The sequence below is a fragment of the Zonotrichia albicollis genome, chromosome Z (assembly GCF_047830755.1).
Source record: "Zonotrichia albicollis isolate bZonAlb1 chromosome Z, bZonAlb1.hap1, whole genome shotgun sequence".
NCBI classification, from domain to species: Eukaryota; Metazoa; Chordata; class Aves; order Passeriformes; family Passerellidae; genus Zonotrichia; species Zonotrichia albicollis.
The window spans coordinates 33,010,319-33,030,263 of record NC_133860.1 but is presented as its reverse complement, the minus strand read 5'-3'; the positions used below and the strand labels follow the sequence as shown (position 1 = coordinate 33,030,263).

The window sequence follows — 19,945 nt, the reverse complement described above, 5'->3', positions numbered from 1 at the left end:
CCCAAGTGACAGGATGGGGAAAGGATCATCTTTGCATCAGTGGTCTGGATGTTACTGAAACAATGCTACAATTGTCAAAGGCCAGGAAGGAAACACATACTACTGCAAGGTGAGATTAAATTCCTTCCTATCCATTCTTAGTTTTGAGCTCATTTTTTTTACCCTGGCATTCTTTCAAGCCATTAAACTCCTGGAAAAATCTTGGATGCTCTCTGGGTGTGGTGGATGACAAAAATCAAAGACTGCAGTGAGCTTGATTGCTGGACAGGACACTGCTGTTTTTGCAAATGAACTAGAGAGAAGGAGTAACAGGAGAAAGGGAAGGGGACTGCTGACAAGTCTCATGCACCTCTTTCCCTGTTACTTCCCAAGACTTTACTGGCAGTGAAGCAGAAGAGATGAGTAGAGAGCATTCGAGGGTTCAAACAAAAACAAAGAATGACATGGAGTTTTGCAAATTCAAAAGTAGTGAAGGGCCCCACAGTTCAGAGACTATGAGGATGCAGTACTGAGTTTTTACTTAAAGAAAATTGGAGACATTGAAGCCTTCTTCTTTAGCAATGTAGGCTGAACAGTGTCCATTATTTCCTCAGAAACCACTTCTGTTCAGTGCATAATGACTTTTGGTTCAAAAAGAGGAAACCATTTTCCCATCCACTTCTTGCAGTGATTCAACAGCAGATGCAGTCATGCTTCTGAAGAAACATGAGTTATCCACTCTAGCATCTGGGAACAATTGTCTTCATAAGACTAGAAGCAGGGTTTTGAATATAACGACATTATTCTAATGATGATTTGTTGATACTGCAGCATATCATTAGTCATGCTGGAATCTTTATAAGCATAAATGTTTCCTCAAAATAGTTTAAATGTTTAAAAAATCTATTACAGCAGTCTGATATGAAACAGTAACTTCTTCTGTTAGAATCTGAACTGCCTGAAGTTTTGAGTTAGTCTAGAAAAGAACTTTTTGAAGGATCATACAAATTAACTAGGTAACATGTTTTTAAAAAGGCAAAGTTAGACAATTTTTCACTTGAAAATGTGTTCATTTATTATTCAGATTTACACACATCATCCTGATATTTTTTCCTACTGTTTTAAGTACCAGAGTGTTGACAATGTATTGAATAATCAATTCCTATGACTACATATTTCTCAATATCTTTGCTTTTTCTGATATTTTCTATTATATTTAGTTGTTCAGATTCTGATTAGATGCAAAGTTGCAAGGGTCAGAAAGCCTGTGCTGTATTAATACTGTCTTAAAAATAAGGACTCAGTATTAATATGTGAGCATCTTTAAGGTTAATGCATGCTGGAGTTCCATTTCAAGTATTAATAGGCATCTATTGCCTCTTAATAGATGTGTGAGGCGTCTAGCAAATTGATTAAAAAAAAAGAAAACCAACAAAAAGCCCCACCTGCTTTAGTGAATGAGTTTTGCTTAAAAGACTTTTCTTTTCATCCACACATATCTCCAGAGGTAGATAATTTGGATTACTGCATATACTGTTATATATTTGTTACAATTGCATTATTTATTTAAAAATAAGTTGTTTCATCTGTCTCTCTGTTAATACAAGCTTATTCTGTAAATTTTTTTTCAATATTTTTTCATAATGTATTATCACAGTATTTATAGTCTCATTTTGGTTTTTTGTGTTACTCTGGTAATAAATACTAGGAAATAGTTTACCACATTTTATGAAACATTTAAGTACTTTAAGGATTTCTTTCCTTTGCTTTCCTATAGGTTTGTTATGTTACAGTAATTCTGCTACAACAGACCATATATTAGCTACAAATCTACTACAGATATTCTGTTCCAATTTGTTTACCTTTGTTCTTTGTTGCTAATTATGCCTTTACTCATGGCTGAGGATAAAGGGAGTAAGAGAGTGAAATTTGAGTCACTCTCTAGACCAGGCAAAGAAATCTTTTCAGAGCTGTAAACAAAAACATGCTCTGCAACCAATATTCCAGGAATCAATCAGGTCCCTTTAGCTGCAACAGCATCTAGTGGCACATTGTATATTTGTTGTTTTAGAAATACATAGCTCATTTTGAATAAGCAGTATTAATACATGTGATATCTGTAACCTGTATCTGCACAGACCCTTATTAAACAGTCAGTGCTCTTCATTGAGTAATTTGATCTGTTCTGTGAATCAAAATTTATTACTTAAAATTATGATTGTATTTTAAATTTTTAAAATTTGATTTGGGCTTTTTTGTTTTTGTGGTTTTTACTAAAAAGTTGCCCTATGTACATAAAGGACAGACAGAGTCCACAGACATGGTACTGTACACTCTTGAAGTATTGCACGTGCCTGCACATCTGTCATGTAGCAGAAGAGTTCAGACTATGTAGTTTATGCTTGACCACCTTTTTTTGTGGACATGCTACTTGTATAATTTCTCATGAAGTTCAGAATGTATGATTTGTTTAAATGAAAGTCATAATTGAATGAAAATTGATGTTGACTCATTTTGGAATAGCTAAGTATTTATGTGATGGAGATAAAATCTCCATTATCTTCCATTATTATTTCTCTTGCTAATTTTCTTAAAGTGAGTTTGAGTTTTATTGAAACCTCAATCTTAACACTTTAAAAATACTCTTACTCTTGTAAAATCTTCAGAAAAACAAGAAAAAACATTTTAAAGCCAAAATGGACAGTTGTTAAAGTGGGGGAAAAAAAGCTTAGTATTTTTCTATTCTGATTTATTATACAGAAGGCTGTTTTTTTACAAAAAAGGGGGTTTTCTTCTTCTTCTTCTTCTTTTTTTTTTTTTTCCCTTTTTTTCCCTCCACTATTCTCAGTCTCTTTTGATCATTGATCTGGGTGACCCCACGCTCAGGGGTTTTTTCTTCATTTGACATGGACAGATTTTTGAAGTATAGCTCTCCTTTGGGAACCTCGGGCAGTTCCACTTGACTAACCTGTGATCTAATGAGCAGTAATGCAGGGTTACAGTGACCATTTTGTTTGCTTTGAGGGAGGATGGCTAGACAGAGAGTGGGAGAGAGGCGGTGTCTGCTGAGAAAAAAGATGCAGGGTGATCGAACAGTGTGAAAAAGACTTGTTAGCCCACATTAGTGTGCCTGATTTACTTCACAACAGGTCAGGAAAGGCCAAAGGCAGGGTTGTCATTAAATTGCAAAGTTGAAAATCCCGGTATTCAAAAGCATTCAAATTTCTGAAAGTTGTAAATTAGAAAGCTTGTGGTTCATGTTGAATTTGGCAGAAAGATATACAGAAGTACCAGCTTCTATAAAACATGAATGGTACATTATAAAATCATGCTGTAAATAAAAAGAAAACCAGCTTTTTAAAGTACTTTCATGGTTGACTGTTTTACAATGAGACTGGGTGCGAAAGAAAGGCCAAACACTAACAAGGTCGTTGCACTTTCTTTATGAGCCCTGGGGACCCCTTAATTATGTGCCCGTGCTGCTTATTTTGAGATCTGTAGAATGTGTGTGTGCACGTGTTTGGATAATATATAATTTTTATTTGTATATATTAAATCCATACACATATGTATATACATACATATGAATATGTATGTAAAAATAAGATTTTAGCTCAACTTGCCCAGGAAAGTAGATTTTGAATCTTCTGCAGCATGTTATGATACTTTTTCGCCCTCACATCCTTGATTGTTTCTCTTGGAGTTAACCTTAATGCCTTTGGTCTTGAAATAGGCATAGACTTATCTTAAATTTACGTTTACAAATGCAGACAGACACAAAAATTGTCTTTATGTACTAAAAAGTTATTTTTCTAATAATAAAGCTTGCTTCTGAGCACTTGAATTGGACTTGACAGCCTGCTGCTTTGAAATTGCAAAAATGAAAAGTTGAAGCTACCTATTCCTGAAATTACATTTACTCTTCTGTTTCATTCACTTACTTGGCAGTGGCCTGAATCTCCATGAGTTGAAGAGTACAAGCAGTTGCATTGATAGCCTTTAACTCATAGCAAACTCTTGTCATTGCTATTTCTGATCTGGCTGGCTTTAGTCAAAATCGAAGTGCAGCCTTTTAGCAATACTATCGTTGTGCATTGTAGCAGTAGGTAATAAAACAAATGGGTGGTCTTAGGGGTAAGGTGATTTTTCTGTCTGCTACCAGAAGTTTCACTAATTGATTCTTATTTCTATTGGCTGTCAAAAGTCAGGTTTTCACTATTGCCATACAACTGTGTTAAGTTTTAGATTGTACTGCGTCGACAGAAGTGATTGTCTTGATCCTCCTATCATTTTGCAATTAGAAATACATGAAATTAAACAGCTGAGAAGAACTGACCCATAACTAAGACTCTGTTTCTTACCTGACTTCAGGGGGCTGTGCTTCCACTGATCATTCAAATAATTTCACTGACATTTAAGGGAGTATCTCTTCTTGGTTGAAGGGAAGAGAAGACAACAGGATGTCAGGGTTCAGTGTTCACATTGAACATTAACTTTTGGTTTTAGCTTATATTGGATTAAGTATTAATATGTGGTGCCAGATTATTTTTGATTTATCTTGGTCATGTTTTGTTTACAGTAGATATAAGGTATAGTTTTACCTCCTGATAACCTGAGGTTTAATAGACAGTTGAATGTGGGTAACAAAGTACTTTTTTATATTCAGTGCTGCATTTATCAACTAATTTCACAGTATTCCTGTTTTTAACACATTGTAAGATTCACTTTTTATTAGAACTTGAAATGGGATTAATGTATTTTGAAACAGCATGGTGTTCAAAGTAGCTTGGTTGTTACTATACTCAAACACTAGTCTCAAAAAAAATGTGCTATGATATGTATGCTTCCATTTTCTCAATTATTTTAACTGATATTGAGTTGCAGCAGCTTGGTGGACATATGTTCTAGGAAACTCTGCACTGAGCTACTTTCTCTCTAGCTTTAGGTCATGTTAGTCAATGGAAACTTATTAGGGCATAAAATGGTGGGGAAATGTTTAACAAATCAGAATACTGAATCAAGGTACATTTAAGCCTTACTAGTATTCTCTTTCCATTTACTTTCTCCATTCCCTAAATAATGTTGTCTGTGCAGTCTCTATGCACTCTTTATTAGCTCTTCTATTTGATTTAATTATTCAGTTGCTCAGTGTGTCTGAATTAAGTCATCTCTGCCAATCTGCTTATTACAAAGCATTTGGTCAGTGAGAAGAGACTAATGTCATCTTGCTAGACTAATTTTTGTGGGTCTGTGTGTAGGAATCAAGACAGTGGAGCAGTATTTCAAAATTGATTTATAAAAAATAGTCAGTTCAAGAGTGTATTATAGATACTGCCAGTCACAGGCTCTGAAAGAGTAAATATTACTTACTCATGTGAAGAAAAGGGAAATTTTCATATGTTCTTCTTAGCTTTCCTTAAGATGTGAATAGCTTTTGCTGGTTGGTGCTTTAAAAACCACAAAAAGTCTACTGCAACATAAACTGTTTTCACATAAATTGTCAAGGTATTATATGAAATGATTAAGGTCTTTTTTGATGGTAATATAGTTGCTTGATTCAGGAAGACAGCTGACAAAAGAAGATGGGATACAGCCAAATGCAGACTTCTGGAATTTTTTTTCCCAGTCCACAGTTACATTTTTAGTAAGCATTTCTTTTAAGACAGAGATTTTAAGTTTTGCTATAGGCTTTAGAATGCAACATGCAAAGTTTTTCTTTTTTATCTGGATGTCATGATATGAAAACTCTAGCAAAGCCTTCCTGTGGGTTCAGTTTCCATGGTCTGTCCACTCTATAATCCTTAATAGTGTGAAGTAGTTATTATTTAATCCTCATCATGGATAGGCTGCAAACACAAAGTTTAGTGAAACAAAAGGAGCATAATATAAAAGTAGCCGCAGGTGCACTTTTTCTAAAGAAAATGGGTGTGACTTCTTACATTTTTCTGAGGCCATTATTTGCATCTCAGCATTATACTTGTGAACTATAACTCTCAAACTGTTCTAAACTGGGAATGCAGTAGCTAGTATGTTGTATAAAAGTGAAGTGTTATGTTCTGCCAATGGACTCTGACAATTCAGTTTTTAGTACCTGTAAAATGGGTTTAAAATGTTCTCCAGATGTATTTGGCTACCTCTCCTTTTGGAAATCATTCCTTCTGTGCAATAGGAAAAAAAATTGCTTAACTAAGAAAACAAATTCAATAATGCCACCCTTTCCCCGCATAAATAAGAAGGTGGGGGTGGTAATACTATGTCTGGGAAAGGAAGCAAAAATGCATGCTTGGATATCCATTGCTGGCTGTTGTAGGGAGTGTGCTTGCCAGCACTTTCTGGCAAGCTTATTCCTTCCAAACGCTCTCCAAACTTGCCAGACATTTAAAAAGTCTTTTGCCTGTTAGTCACCTTTCACTTACTTGTAGCATTAGAAGAAATGTTTATTGACTGAAGAACTGCCTGTTTTGAAATCAGGAACATTGAATTGAGTTTTTTGTTTTGTTACATGTTGGTTTGTTGATATTTACTTGACAGCAGGGTTTAGTTAGGAATATCCTTACAGCCTGTTAGTAACCCAGCTGGGTCAAAGCTCAAAGGGTCTGCTCTTGTGGGTAGTAAACTCAGGGTTTGGCTGATGTTTTTTGTGCATGTAAAAGGCATCAGATCATCAATCCCTGACCCCTGTGCAGAGGGATGGATGCTATAGAAGTGGATTGCATTTAAACAATGGCAAAGCACTTTCTCCGCTTTTGGTAGAACCTGAGAGAGAATTAAAAAATCTCCTGTGTCTGGCAGTGGGGCATATAGGGCCTCTTTGTGTTAGTTTTCTTCAGTTGTGGTCTGGTGTTTGGATCCACTTCTGTATAACATTGATCAGGATGTGTATGGGTTTGAATCTCCCTAAGGCATTTGGGGACAAAACAAGTAGCATTTGTATTTGAACCCTAAAATAGAGACCGTTCAGAAAGAGAGGGATTGGAGGGAGGAATCAGATACAATGAAAGAGGAGAAACTTGACTATTGTCCTAGGTAGAAGCATGCCAGAGGGCAGACTAGAAATCTAGCTTATGGGATATGAAATATTTTGCAAGACTGTCCTTCTCAGAAAAGGTCAGATTCATAAATGTGGTTCCATTCCTTCTACTCAATTTTCTTCTTATAGCTGCAAAATCTGAGTTAAAGAGATGCCTCAGTTGTAAGTCTTTATACCAGAGATGGCTGGAGTTACATTTATCACTATATTGCACCTTCCTTCAGGATTTTTAGATGGGAGGATGTCTGGGTCTTTTTCATGCATCTTGCTCCCTCCACTTACATGTTTCACTGAAGTAGAACTGTAGTATTGGAGCATGCCAGTCTTTAAATGTAATTGCTTGTCATCTCTGAGGTAGTGAAGCAGTCTGCCATTATTTTACAGTAATTTAAGCACTGGTAGAATTATCAGGTACAACCACAAAGCTAATGGCCTTTTAATTATTAGTGATTCCAATGAGAGTTTGTATGTTAAGCAGGAATTAAGAGCTTAAAGCAATAGTTTGGACAAACAAAGGAAAACAAGACTATTAGCACTAACTGATGCTATCATTCTAATAATTGAATACTTCTAATTTTCTCTATTTCTGACATGGTTGTTATTCAGGCTGCTTCACAGTGCTTTTATATGCATAGAACCTCATGCACACAAATTGAAGAAACGTGGTATCAGTAATAAGAACTGTGGTCACAGAGAGTCCTACACTACACATACGTTGCTGTTGTGGTCACACTATTGTTTTCTTTCACTGTAGGAGTAATGCAAATAATTTAAACCACAAATCAGTATGATGGTCTTCTTGTCCTGGCTTTGCAATTACTTCAGTTTATGTTTTCTGAAAAGCACAATTTCAAGTATTCTGAGAACCTGCGATGGATAACTAGGAGTGCTTGAGAATACAGTGTATATTGTCAGGGTATTGTGATCAGGCAATGAAAGAAGAGTTGACTTGCCCTCTTAAGGATTATCTATCAGACACTCACTGTGTTGACTAAAATACTGACTTAGTTGACTAAAATACATCAAATGTTGGAAAAATCTGCCGAATTAATAACCTAATAACCTTCTTAGGTCATTTTTTGCATCTGAAAATTGATTTTGTTTTTTGAATTTAAATTGGGTTTAAATTTTGAATTTATATTCAAAGTACAGTTTTTAGTGTACTTATATAGCTATGTGTTGCTATATAACTGGAGAGCAAGAGCTGCAAATTAATTAAAAGAGGTAGTGATGTTTTCTGACATTTCACCATTGTCATTCAAAACTTTTCTTGACCCTTTGGAGAAGATTTTGATTTCTTTGATGTCAGTTTGTATTCTCCTTTATTGCAATAATTGGAAATAAATATAGCTGTTTCAAGTTCTGACATGGCATTCTTAAGTTTCCTGAGACATAGAAAATATAGAGCATCTTCTAAGTAGTTTATCTGTTGTAAAGAAATTAGTTTGCATGTTAGATTAATTTCGGTATGTATTAGTATTAGTATTTTCCTATGAAGGATGTCTGTCCTAGAAGCAGTTGAGTCATCCTCCGAGTTTAATGCTTTTGAGAACTACGTTGATTTAATACTCTCTATTTGTGTGATCATTTTCCTCCTTGTCAATTCAGCTGTGGTATTAGAGAATGCAGAAATAATCCATGGACATTTTGCTAGCATATAAGTCAAAGGCAGTAATTCTCCTTACCTTAGAGATTTAAAATTTCCTGTTACCATTTAGATTATTTAATTTGTTTTCATTTATTTTGCTTGTCTTTATGTTCTTAATAGAGTATTAATTCATCTTGTGCGCAAAAAGAAATTATTTCTATTTGGTAGTATTTCAGAATTCCCCTCTTGGGTCTATTTTTCAGAATATCAGCATGAATATACAGACTGTAATTGCTAATAGATAACAACTCTTTAATTTTGATTAATATGCGAAAAACAGTGTGGCTTGTTCAGTGAATTTGTTTGCAAGCTTTGATAAAATTCTGAATTTTTCTAGCCTTGAAAAGAAAGCTGTAAATCTGAATCCCAGGTCTCTTCTATGGAACTTAAATGTTCCTTTATCAGTTACTTAGTTCTTAATTTAGACCAATGACGCATTTCAGAAGGCAGTGCAAGTTTTGTTAAAGACTGCTTTAAAGTATTACTACTTGAAATTTGTGACAACCTTGTACCTATTAAAGGAATTTGAGCTCCACAAAAGACTCACCAAGAAACTGATGAAGTTCTATTGAAATACGGGAAAAATCTGTCAGAAATCCTGCAAAACACCACAGGATTCCACAAATATAGCATTTTTCAGCTAACTGCATTCTGGACAACTGCCACCTTCCACAACAGTGATAGGACTGATCAGAACCATCAGTATAACAACATCTATCACTGTTGTCTCTCTTGCATCTTCAGGCTTCATTAGATGGATGCTTTGTGCAGTGTTCAGAAATAGTGAAATGGTTTTTTATCTGCAGCTTTTTTTGCTGGGACAGATGTGATTATTCACAGGATATTTATAACTATCTTACTCAAAACCACTCTGAAAATCTAAATTACTGCTTATAAGTGGAAAATTGAAGTCTGTTCTTGTTGAGCAAATGTTTACTTCTTGGCTATTGAAAGACTTTGAAAAAGAGTTTGGTTCTGTCACCTTGTTGTTTAAAACCTCTCTGATTTTACTTTCAATTTCTAGATATCATAGAATGGTCTGGGTTGGAGGGACCATAAAGATCACCTGGTTCCAGCCCCTCTGATGTGGACAGGAGTCCCAGCCACTAAGGTTGCTGGCCTTATCTACCCATTTAGTGGAATACTTGCCGTTCCTGCAAAGGAAGGATTATGGCTGTTACCACCATAAGCTTTCTGTTCATGAGCCTTCAGGCACTGAGGAAAACTTCCAAAATTAAACTTTATCCTCATAGTTTTCTATGGCAAGCATGTATCAATACAACCCTTCTAATCACTCAATTTTACTTCTTTAAATTGTGTGCTTGGTACTACATCTTGCAAGGTTTTCCTGTACTATGGTACAATATTTAAAGGCTATATCAGCTTTTTTGTATTTCATAACACTAGAGAATATTATTTACACATAGTATCCAAAGTTTAGCTTTAGAAGAGCCAATCTACATGTCTCTTGTAGTCTGTTTCTGAGGCTGGCAGGCTATTGTTAGAAAATACAAGAGAGGTTTTTTTTTTGTCATGCAGTAGTAATCTCCTGCTTGTCTTTGCAGACCCGAGGTTTTCATCTTAAGTTTAAGAGGCAAATAAGGGGAGAAGAGATGAAGAGGAGAAAAGCAAACTATAGGCCTAGAAAATTCCTTTTCTTTCCTTTTTTCCCCCATGAAACTACTTCTGCAGGAAAAAAAAATATTGACAGACAGGGTGTGCCAGCTAATGTCACCAAGCATTGAGTGGAAAGAAGAATACTAAAAAGCAGAAAATTAGAGCTGTGCTTGCCTGTTACCTCCCCAAAAGAATTGAAATTGCCAGCGTTTGGGACTCCTTGTCAGAGGCTGAGATCCTCACCTGTCTGGTGCTCTGCAAATCAGCTCTGGTGACCATCATCCCTCAGAAATGTGTGTCTGAGAGCAATTAGAATTTTACCAAAGAATACTGAAAAAAAAAATTAAGTACATGTATGTCATGTAGTTTCAGAATTCTTTAAAGATAGAAACAAAGGCCACCACAGAAGCAAATTAAAGCCCCTGGGAGCTGACATGGTTATTGAAAGCTTTAACAGAGCTGCCCTGCCATAGAAACCTGCTTTCCTATTGTCATTCATTTTGGTCTCTGAAAAGAAATTTATGATCAAAGTTTTGTTTGAGCACAATGTAAGCACTCAGACTAGATTTTGGCAAAGTTAGACAGAGATTTAGATATTTTATTTTCATTTTTTTTCCTTTTTTGGCACTTGTCTTCTAGTGAGGAAAATGTTTTGCACTTAAAATGTTTTGCCCTTAAAAAGAGTATCTGTTTACAATATTTTCTTGAATTACATTAGATCCATTTTTCTTGTTTTATATGTCCTACTACTATTTCATGAGAACTCAAATCTAGACCATCTTTTGTGGGTGAAGTAAATGAAGTAAATGAATAATGAAGAAATGAAGTAAAACCTGTGTATACTTAAAATATTTTTATTCTTATGTTCCTTCTATATATAAAGCTTCCACCTTGAGGATTCTCCAGCAAACGCCCACTGTCCAATTTTTCAGTTGTTATTGGCAGAAAGAGGTTTTTTTTTTTTAACAGAATACCATAATATAATGCTTTCTGAGCCTAAGAGATAGTGATCCATTGTTCTGTTGGATAACTAATAAAGTTTGCTTTAATTCTTCCCTTTCGGAGGCAAGGAAATTAAGGTGAGGGTTAATCGTAGTAGAAGTCATTACAATCACTAAAATGTATGAAATATAGCTTCATTTCTTTGTATTTACTGTTGACCTGCTGTGTAAGACTTTGTGGGAATAGGTTATTTCTGTTCTCCTGCTTATGTCCATATAGGAGAGTCTTGTAAGTGCTCTAAATGATAATGAAGATACGAAGGTTTGAATATCTTGGAAATTCAAGTACAAGGAGAAGGAACATTGATTTCTGTGAAAGATGAAGTTTCTTCTCCACAAAAAAAAAAAAAAAAAAGCTCTAAAAGATTGTGACAAAGAAATGAGTTATTTGTGTTGATAAGTGGTAATTTAAAACAAGGATCAAGAAAAATCGGAATGTATACATTTCCCTTTGCATACAGTCACACTGGTATAGGCTAAAATTATGAAGTAGCTTTAGAAATGCTGTCTCATGATGTGATCAAAGCAACAAGCACAGTCAGCCAGTTTGAGTCTTCTGTCTTGAATGCCCATGGGAAGTAGGAGTGTTAACTTAGTCCTGCATGTGAGGTTTGTAAAAACAATGCACTAGAAGCTAAGAAACGGATTTAGAAGTCTGCCTTTAAGATTGTGTTGAAAGAAAGAAATCACAATAGAGGTTCCCCCTCTGCTGGTAGAGAGTTCAATATTCAAGACATCGCAGTGTGTCTAGAAACAGGTAAATTCGTTTGAGTTTGAACATATGTATGCAAAGAAAAAGCCGCTGTTACACAGTATAAACTATTGCCAATCTGTTAAAAGAATTTTAAAGTGAGATGCAGTACAGCTGAAGTTATCAAGTTCCATGTCTATTTATTTTAGCTGGCCTGTAAGTAATTCATGTCAAGTGCCCAATAGGGAGTGTAAACTATTGTGTTGTCAGTCCCTAACCAGTGACTGTTCAGCTTGGTATTTACCCATTTCAGTGCTGTTCAAGATTTTTGTCCTAGTAAACAAACCCTTTTCACTTCTCCTTTTTAAAGAGATTTTCAATTTGATTTAATTAATCATCTGCTTAAAATATTACCCTATGCGTACTTGTCAGGAGAATTTCTCAACTCCTTCTGTGGTGGGAAGTGCCTGTGCCAAATTTTGCATATTTTCTTTGAGTACTTGTGAAGAAGAGTGAAAATTTTAGAGGTACTGGAGACAAGAGAAATAGGTTATGTATGGTGAGAAGCAGGTACTGTTATCCACTAGAATGAGAATTAGCAGCAAAGTATAAGTGAAAAGACAAACAAAAATCCATCTGATTTAAGCTCTCTAAGACCTGAGTGAATTCGTGCTGCCTAGTGTGTTTGTCCTGAGGCTGGTATGAAAACTGTTGTCTCAGTAACCCCAACAGTGCAGTATCTTTTCCTCTACCACAGGCATGGTTGCTTATCAGGAAGGCAGATGATTCTACTGTCTTTCACTGTTTTTTTCCAGCTTCTCTTTCTTATGTTTGGCAAGGTGAAAACTCACTCAAAGCTGCAGATATGGTGTCCAGTAAGGTGGAGAATCAGTTAATTCTTTAAAATTTAAAATGTTGTATCTACTTGTTTACCTCTGTATTTGTGTGAAATAAAAATGCAAATTCTTACTGCTTCTGTAGAAAATATGCACAGGTTTCAGGTATTGAAATACATAATGATATTTTTGTATTTTGGTATAACAAATATTAATACAATTTGAGTAGATATTTGGAATAAATGTTATAACCTATCTCAAGATATTTGAATTTCTTGTGAATGTAATTAAGGCTGTATTACAACTGTAATCAAAACCTTTATATTTTTCATGTATTCATATATTAATATGAATAAAAAGTTAAATTTATTTAGTCAGGTTTAATGTTGTCTCTCCAGACATCTAGACAGTGGAAGCGAGACAGAATGAGGTTTTATTCTCTTTAGAGATGAAAATCATAAAAGAACTATGGATGATGACCATTCTAAGATCATTGAGCTAAACCGGAGTGGAATTTCTGATACCAAACAAGCAATGACTAGTCTTGAAATTCTTACAACTTGTTTTTGTAGCATTTTTTACTTTAAAACTGATAGACAGTGGTAATACTTCATTCCCTTCTCCCTTTGTTAAGTATAAGCTGAATGATTTTAATGTGTAAGAAAGCAACTAGACTTTTTGCCGCAAAATTTGATTTTGGTTTTCATGTATTTAAGATATTTATGGATTTATAAAGGCATTTTTGATCAATCTCTCTGTTCTTTTGAGGAAAACTTGCTCTGGCTTTTTGATAATTTTTTTGTATGCAACCATTGCTTTCTGTGGCAAATGTTCATCCATATCAATTGTACTTTCCCTTTTTGGTTACTTACGTTAGATTTGAATTAAGAACATGCATGACTTCTTAACCTTCAGTTTTATGCTTGCCTTTCCGTATAGTGTAAGTTCTCCCTACTGCCGAATCTATTACTTAGTTTTGGGCAATATAGTTAGATATGAGTAAATTTTCTCATTACACTATCACCAAAAATAATCAGTTACTGTACAAACAAGGTCATGATTAAAACTTTTCAGATAGCTTCATATTGTTTCATTTTCTTTGAACTTAGCAAAATTTTATCTAAGTTTTGAGGCTGGTATTCAGAACTTGATTAAATACCCACTTTAGATATTAAATACTAATATAAACTGGTGAAGGGTAGAGTTGATTTGAAAATTTGGCTACTCCTGTAAGCATGGTAAGTTAAAAATTTCCCCTGTTTATACAGCCTTTGGCAATTTATGCAATGTGTTTTGTCACCTGTTTTGCTGTCTCGTGAAGAGCTGGAACTTTTATGAAGAAATAGAAAATATGACTTTGAATCCTTGACATCTTTAAATAAATGCACATATTGATAGTGACAGATTGCTAAACTTGGCGTTAGACACTTAGTTGTGTTTCTTGCCAAAAGTAATCCAGATGTGCATAATTTATCCGCCTGCCATATGTGCACTGACATGTCTTTCTATAATCAACTGTCTGTTGAGTATTGTTAAACAGTTAAATGTTCTTTATCAACTATCTTTTCGAATAATGCTAATAACTCCTTTAAGGAGATAAGAAGCAGCAAAACCATAAAACCAGCTCTCTTAAACTGAAGAAGGCAACTTTGGTTTTTTGATTGTCCAAAAAAGCATGCAGTTTAAGGAAAAAACTGTTGGTAAAAGAAGCATATTTAAAGCCCATCTTAGGTGGTGTTATACAACTAAGGTGGATGCATGTTTTATGTAATCTCATTATGATGGGACAGATCTTTGTTGTGTGTAAAGGAAGTTGTTATGGAATAACAACATTAATTAATAAGGACTTTTTTTGTATGAGGTGCTTGTTGAAAGGAGAAAATGAACTTTACTTGACAAACAGTAACCAACCATGTCCTGGCATTAAGTTCAGAAAGATTTGTAGGAGGACATTTGTGTCATTTGGAGTATTTCATCATATTGTCGGAAGAAGCAACTCCCATTTTATGGTATGTTTTGCAATGTGTGTTTGTTCTTCATCTGTCTTCAGAAAGTTACTTATTGATTAGTAGAGGTTCATGACCCAAGTGGAAAAATTTCTATAAAAAGAGTTGCTGTCCAATGAGTTTCCTACCCCAAAATTCTGTTTGCCAACAGAATTCTGTTTGACCCATAGGAATAATCCCCCTTTGTTTTCTATAAGCTTATCCTTTCACCTCATTGACATAATGTTATCAGAATATTGACATGGATAATCTCACATTCATCAATCTCTGAGTCAGATCCCAGTGCTCACCTCGGAGGTATATAGGAAGCTATATGGTGGTCATGTAGAGCAAAATTCACGGTGTCTTATGGTTCTGAGTTTTCCCTGAGGAGAAGGGTGTCTGGCACTGTCTGGTGTTCCTGTGCATACAGGTAAGTATTTATCCCTACAGTTATATAGATATCTATCTGTTGTACATAGGCCTGTCTTTGTAGCTATCTGCTTTGGTTTTTTGAACTCCGCCCCAGCAGTTGCATAACTTGTGGCATGATTAGCTGCTCTTCTTCATCATCCTGGGAGGTCTCAGTCATGACCTTTCCAACTGCCGATCTCTGTCATTAAGATGAGAATAGGTGTACATAAGCTGTTGAGAGCACCAACTGTGTGATTCTTATTTCCATAAGATCATCCACATTCGAGCAGCTCATCTTGGTTTGTACTAGAAAGAAGCAGAATGCCTACATAATGTCCTGAAATTGGGCTGTCACACTAGGCAGCTAGTAATGCAGTTATATAAGACCATTCTTTTAGAAGGCATCTTTGCTGAAATGCTCTGAAGACACTCTCTAGTTTGTAGAAGCATGCTTCTTGTTTGTAAACTTTGGTGTTTAAGATTTCAGCTTACCTCTGACCAATTCACTTGGTCTAAATTGTAATATTGATTCAGTGCTCTGAGGTGTTACACTGCTGAAGTTCTCAAAGATACAGGCTGTGTGGATATGTTGTGGAAGAGTACGGCTGTGCAAATGCCAGCAGTAAGCAGAAAGGTTGGGAAGCTTCTTCAGCCAAGTTTGTTGGGTGTTGTTTAATATTTCGAAATAATTTGAAGTTGCTAGGGCCTGACATAAGTTGGTTGTAGATTAACATTGATCCATTGCTGCTTGAAAGTCTGTGCTTGAGCTACTCTGTTAGAAATTGTCCTTTCAAAAAAAACAAGTCAGACTCTGAAGTCAAAGCTGCATGGGATGTTCTTAGCTGCTTCTGAGAACTGACCATCATATTGAGCTGTTTTCTAAAAAATACAATTTGTCACCAATTTTTTAACTTATTTAATGTTTTTTGAGTTAATGTAATGTCTGATGAAAGACTAGTAGCGTGCAAAATAGGGGGAAGCACATTTTCTGAAGATATTATCATTGTTTCTTATGAAGGCACATCTCCTTACACTTGAGAAATACTGTGGAATCTCTGTATCATCTATAGCAAACCAGCAGTTTGCACCTGAATGGAAATCTAACTTATTTCAACAGTGATTCCTTGCAAAGTGAGTGTTCTTCAAAAGTGTAAATGATGTGGTTTTAAATTTATATACTTTAGGATTGAGAAACTATTGATGCTTTATTCTCTCATTTATTCTTGGTGTTTTGTCCTTTGTTATAATATTTAGCAAAATGCTGTGAAATTCATGCATGCATTCACACAGCCTTTAAAAAAAAACCAAAAAAAAACCAAAAAAAAAGACCCAAAACCTCATACATTACCAAAAATTTGGAATTTTTGATATTCCTTCAGGTAACATATATCAGGGATTAATTCACTCCTTTATTAATGTGCATTCAGCGTAGTACTTTTCCTCAGTTTTATAATTATTTCCTAAAATGCACTCTTTGTTATTTGATCACTTCAGACTGAAAAGAACTGCTTCTTTATAAAGAGTTCCAGGTGAGAGAATACTTGGGCTTTTTTCAGAAAATGCTATTGTGAATTCTCAGATATGTATTGATACTTGCAGTTTATGAAATAATGTGATGTTTTTCATTGTTTGTATCTTAGCTAGTTTTCTAAACCTCTGAGAACCCTTTAGCCTCCACAAGCAACAGACATATGTCTTATATGAAAAAATCTCTTCTGTTTTGATTAGTTATGTCCTGAATATGATCGAGTTGTCATTGTTATCCAAAGAATTATGGTCTGGAATCTTTATTGTTAATTTTCTTTCTTAAGCTTGTTCTGTCTTAAGTCTGTGAGCCAAAAACTCTTTTGGAAAAAAGCAATCTAATCAATGTTACTACAGTATTACTTTACATGACCATCTGAAAATTAATAATTGCAGCATTTTGAAATGCTTATCACTGGTCATTTGGTCAGTATTGGTGACATCCTGGCCACTTTCAATGTCAGTTGTGATGTTTTTGGGAAGTCCAGGGTGGAAAGGGGGAATATGGAGGGGAGAGAAGATAATTCAAAATTAATCTCTGTGTGTGTGTGTTTACATTCATCTTCCAGACAGTGCTGCAGTGAGTATTTTCTGAAATAGTATATCTGTGGACTGTAGCTCTGCTGCCCAGTGGCATTTAGTCAGTTTAGTTTGTCTTCAGTTACATTTACTCAAAGACTAATTAAAAGTACTAGAAAAGTGGTTTTGGCCCATGAAGAGCTAGCCTGACTACTGAACTCTCTCATTACATTTCCACCTATCTGTCTTGCTAAAGTAGGCAAGACTCTGGATTGACTATAGTTGGAAAGGTTAGTTGAAAAGATTAAAGGTGACTTGTAAATGGAAAATGGCAACTTTGCGCTTTTGAATTCTAAACACATCTGGTCTAGTGTTCTTCTTGCTGAGTGGTAGGTCTGCCAAGACTTGTTGCAGACTTTGTAGAGCAGTAATAATAAACCTGTTCAGAGGTTTAAAAGAACTTGGCATGCCATATGACAGGTTCTCAAGTAGTTTGTCAGGAGCCAAGTATACTGTAATAGACCTGTTTTAAATTGTTGGCTTACACGAAAACTAGAGATGTCTGCATTTTCTTCTTCCTTCCCCCCTTCCCCCGAACTACAAAAGGCAGATGAATTTATTAAAATGCTTCTTTAGACCATGTTATTCAGCTGTGAAAGAGACCAATAGATAAACATTATTGTAAGTTTGCAGATGCAGTCTCATTTATGCCTGTAGGCAAGATAAATTTATCTACTTGTGTTAGAGGAGCTTTAATCAGATAATCTGTTATTGCAAGCAGTTTAGATCATGAAGTGAGTAGTTTTTCAACAGGCCTTTACAGTGTGTGTAGGCTTTGCTGGTCCTGTTCTTCATCATGAGAAATATAAGACACAGTCAGGTGTAAGGAAAATAAGTAGTATACTTTTCATTCTTGCCTTCAATAAAGTATATGTAACTGCAGACATATACAATATTTCTAGAGGAATATACAGCCCATAAAATATTGCTCATTATATTACAGAGACAATACCAGATGTTTGGATAACAACATTCTTCTAAAGAAGTAGGAAAATGGCAGGGGAACTAAAATATGTATGAATAACATCATAAAAAATTTTGACCCTTTTTCCTAGAAGTAAAGGAGATTGAGATTGTCATAGAGGCCTAAGCCTGTAACATCCAGCATGAGTTTTCCTTTGCTGAAAAGATGTGTGCTTTTATGAAGACTTAGTTGTCTTACTGTGATGTACAAGTCTGTGCTGATCCTCATTTCTGGTTTTTTTGCTAGTTTTACTGAACTTGCACTTTACACAAGAAAATCTGTGATTTAGTACATGGAAACCTTGTAAATCCCTTTGACATCCTCTACTGCTATTCTGGAAATATTAAGCTTTTCTGAGAGCATTTTCATCTTATTCAAGATGAAACAAGGAGTGAATGCCACACATAGATGCTTTAAGTGGTGAGATGAAAATTTTCTCTGAGAAGAAATCCTATGTTCATGCTTCTTTCTCTCATACAGATCAAGCATTTAACTGGTTGTGGAATTCTTGGTGCAGGAATGTGTAACTGAGCAAAAAACTTCAGGCAGAATCACTTCAGTCTAGCTGTGTCATTCATGTTTGTTTTAGTCTTCTTTCCTCTCTTTGTGATGCAGAGGTCCCTAAAGAGGGGATAGCTTTGAAGAAATCAGGGAAATCCCAGACCTTATTTGTCTCTCAGAATCAGTCTTTTTAAAATTGTATTATATTTTAATTTTTTTATTTGCCAATTATTTATTTACTGTGTACAGTAGATTTAATATCCTTAATTTTCCCAATATTTTCAAATCCTGTTGCTTTCAACATAGCAGTATCTCCTCAAGAGCACCAAAAAAGTTTTTTCCAAGTATTTGTTGTTGTTTCAGTTGTTGGGAGAATTTAGGTGTTGGGAGGTTAATTGTTGGGTTGATTGTTGTTTTCAATTCTTTTAAGCCACCAAAACTCCACTAGTGACAGCATAAATCACATTATCAGTGAAATATAAATAAATCACAGTATAATGTTTTACATTATAGCATCCTGAAGAAAGCTATGTTCCAGCTTACTATAAACGAGGGACAAGACAGTGAGGAAAAGACAGAGGAACTTGAGAAGCACAGGAGATTTTAGAGGATTAAGAGAAAACTTGAGAACTGATCACCTAATCTGCTCCACCCAGATAATATGAAAGGAAAAACAGGAGTACTCCCAGCAGGAAGACTAATCTATAGTAATTGCAATTAAGGGCAAAACTATTCATGTGTCTCCTCTCAGAGATTTCTAATGATTTGGTGAACTCCAGTAATTATTTTTTTTTAATACGGGAAAAAAAATTCCATTACCCGTTTTCCTTTGATCACCTAGAAAAATATTCAGGAATATAAAAAATACCAAAATAGTTAGGAAAATAAAGACTGGTTAATAGGCCTCTAATCTTCCATCTCTTTATCCCCCAAACCCCCTGAATCTTCCTTCTCTCAGTAAAATGTAGATTACTGTAAACTTTGGGCAAATTGAGCAAGACTTTGCACTCAGGCAGAAATGGCAGGCATGAACAGTGGAAGCTGAACTATGAGTTTGACTTGTGAATGTAATCTGATTCATTCAAGAAGTTTTTAGAATTAAGTTAAACATTTCTTTCAGTATGAATTTTGCTTGAATTTTAATAATATTAGCTTCTCTTAAAATCACTTGTAATG

General features: G+C 35.1%; 1 protein-coding gene across 8 annotated transcripts in view; it reads left to right on the top strand.

Annotated features, from left to right (window-relative positions):
- ARL15 (ARF like GTPase 15) overlaps nucleotides 1-19,945 on the top strand; it is a 269,511-nt gene that overhangs the window by 134,202 nt on the left and 115,364 nt on the right. Inside the window, exon 5 of one of the 8 annotated variants that reach the window (XM_074533677.1) lies at nucleotides 7-11,655. The exons of the other annotated variants lie outside the window; for them this stretch is intronic. Coding sequence (XP_074389778.1) covers nucleotides 7-9 — 3 coding nt within the window. The 3' untranslated portion in view covers nucleotides 10-11,655. Of the gene's footprint in view, nucleotides 1-6; nucleotides 11,656-19,945 lie in introns of those variants that run through there. 8 annotated transcript variants of the gene reach the window in all.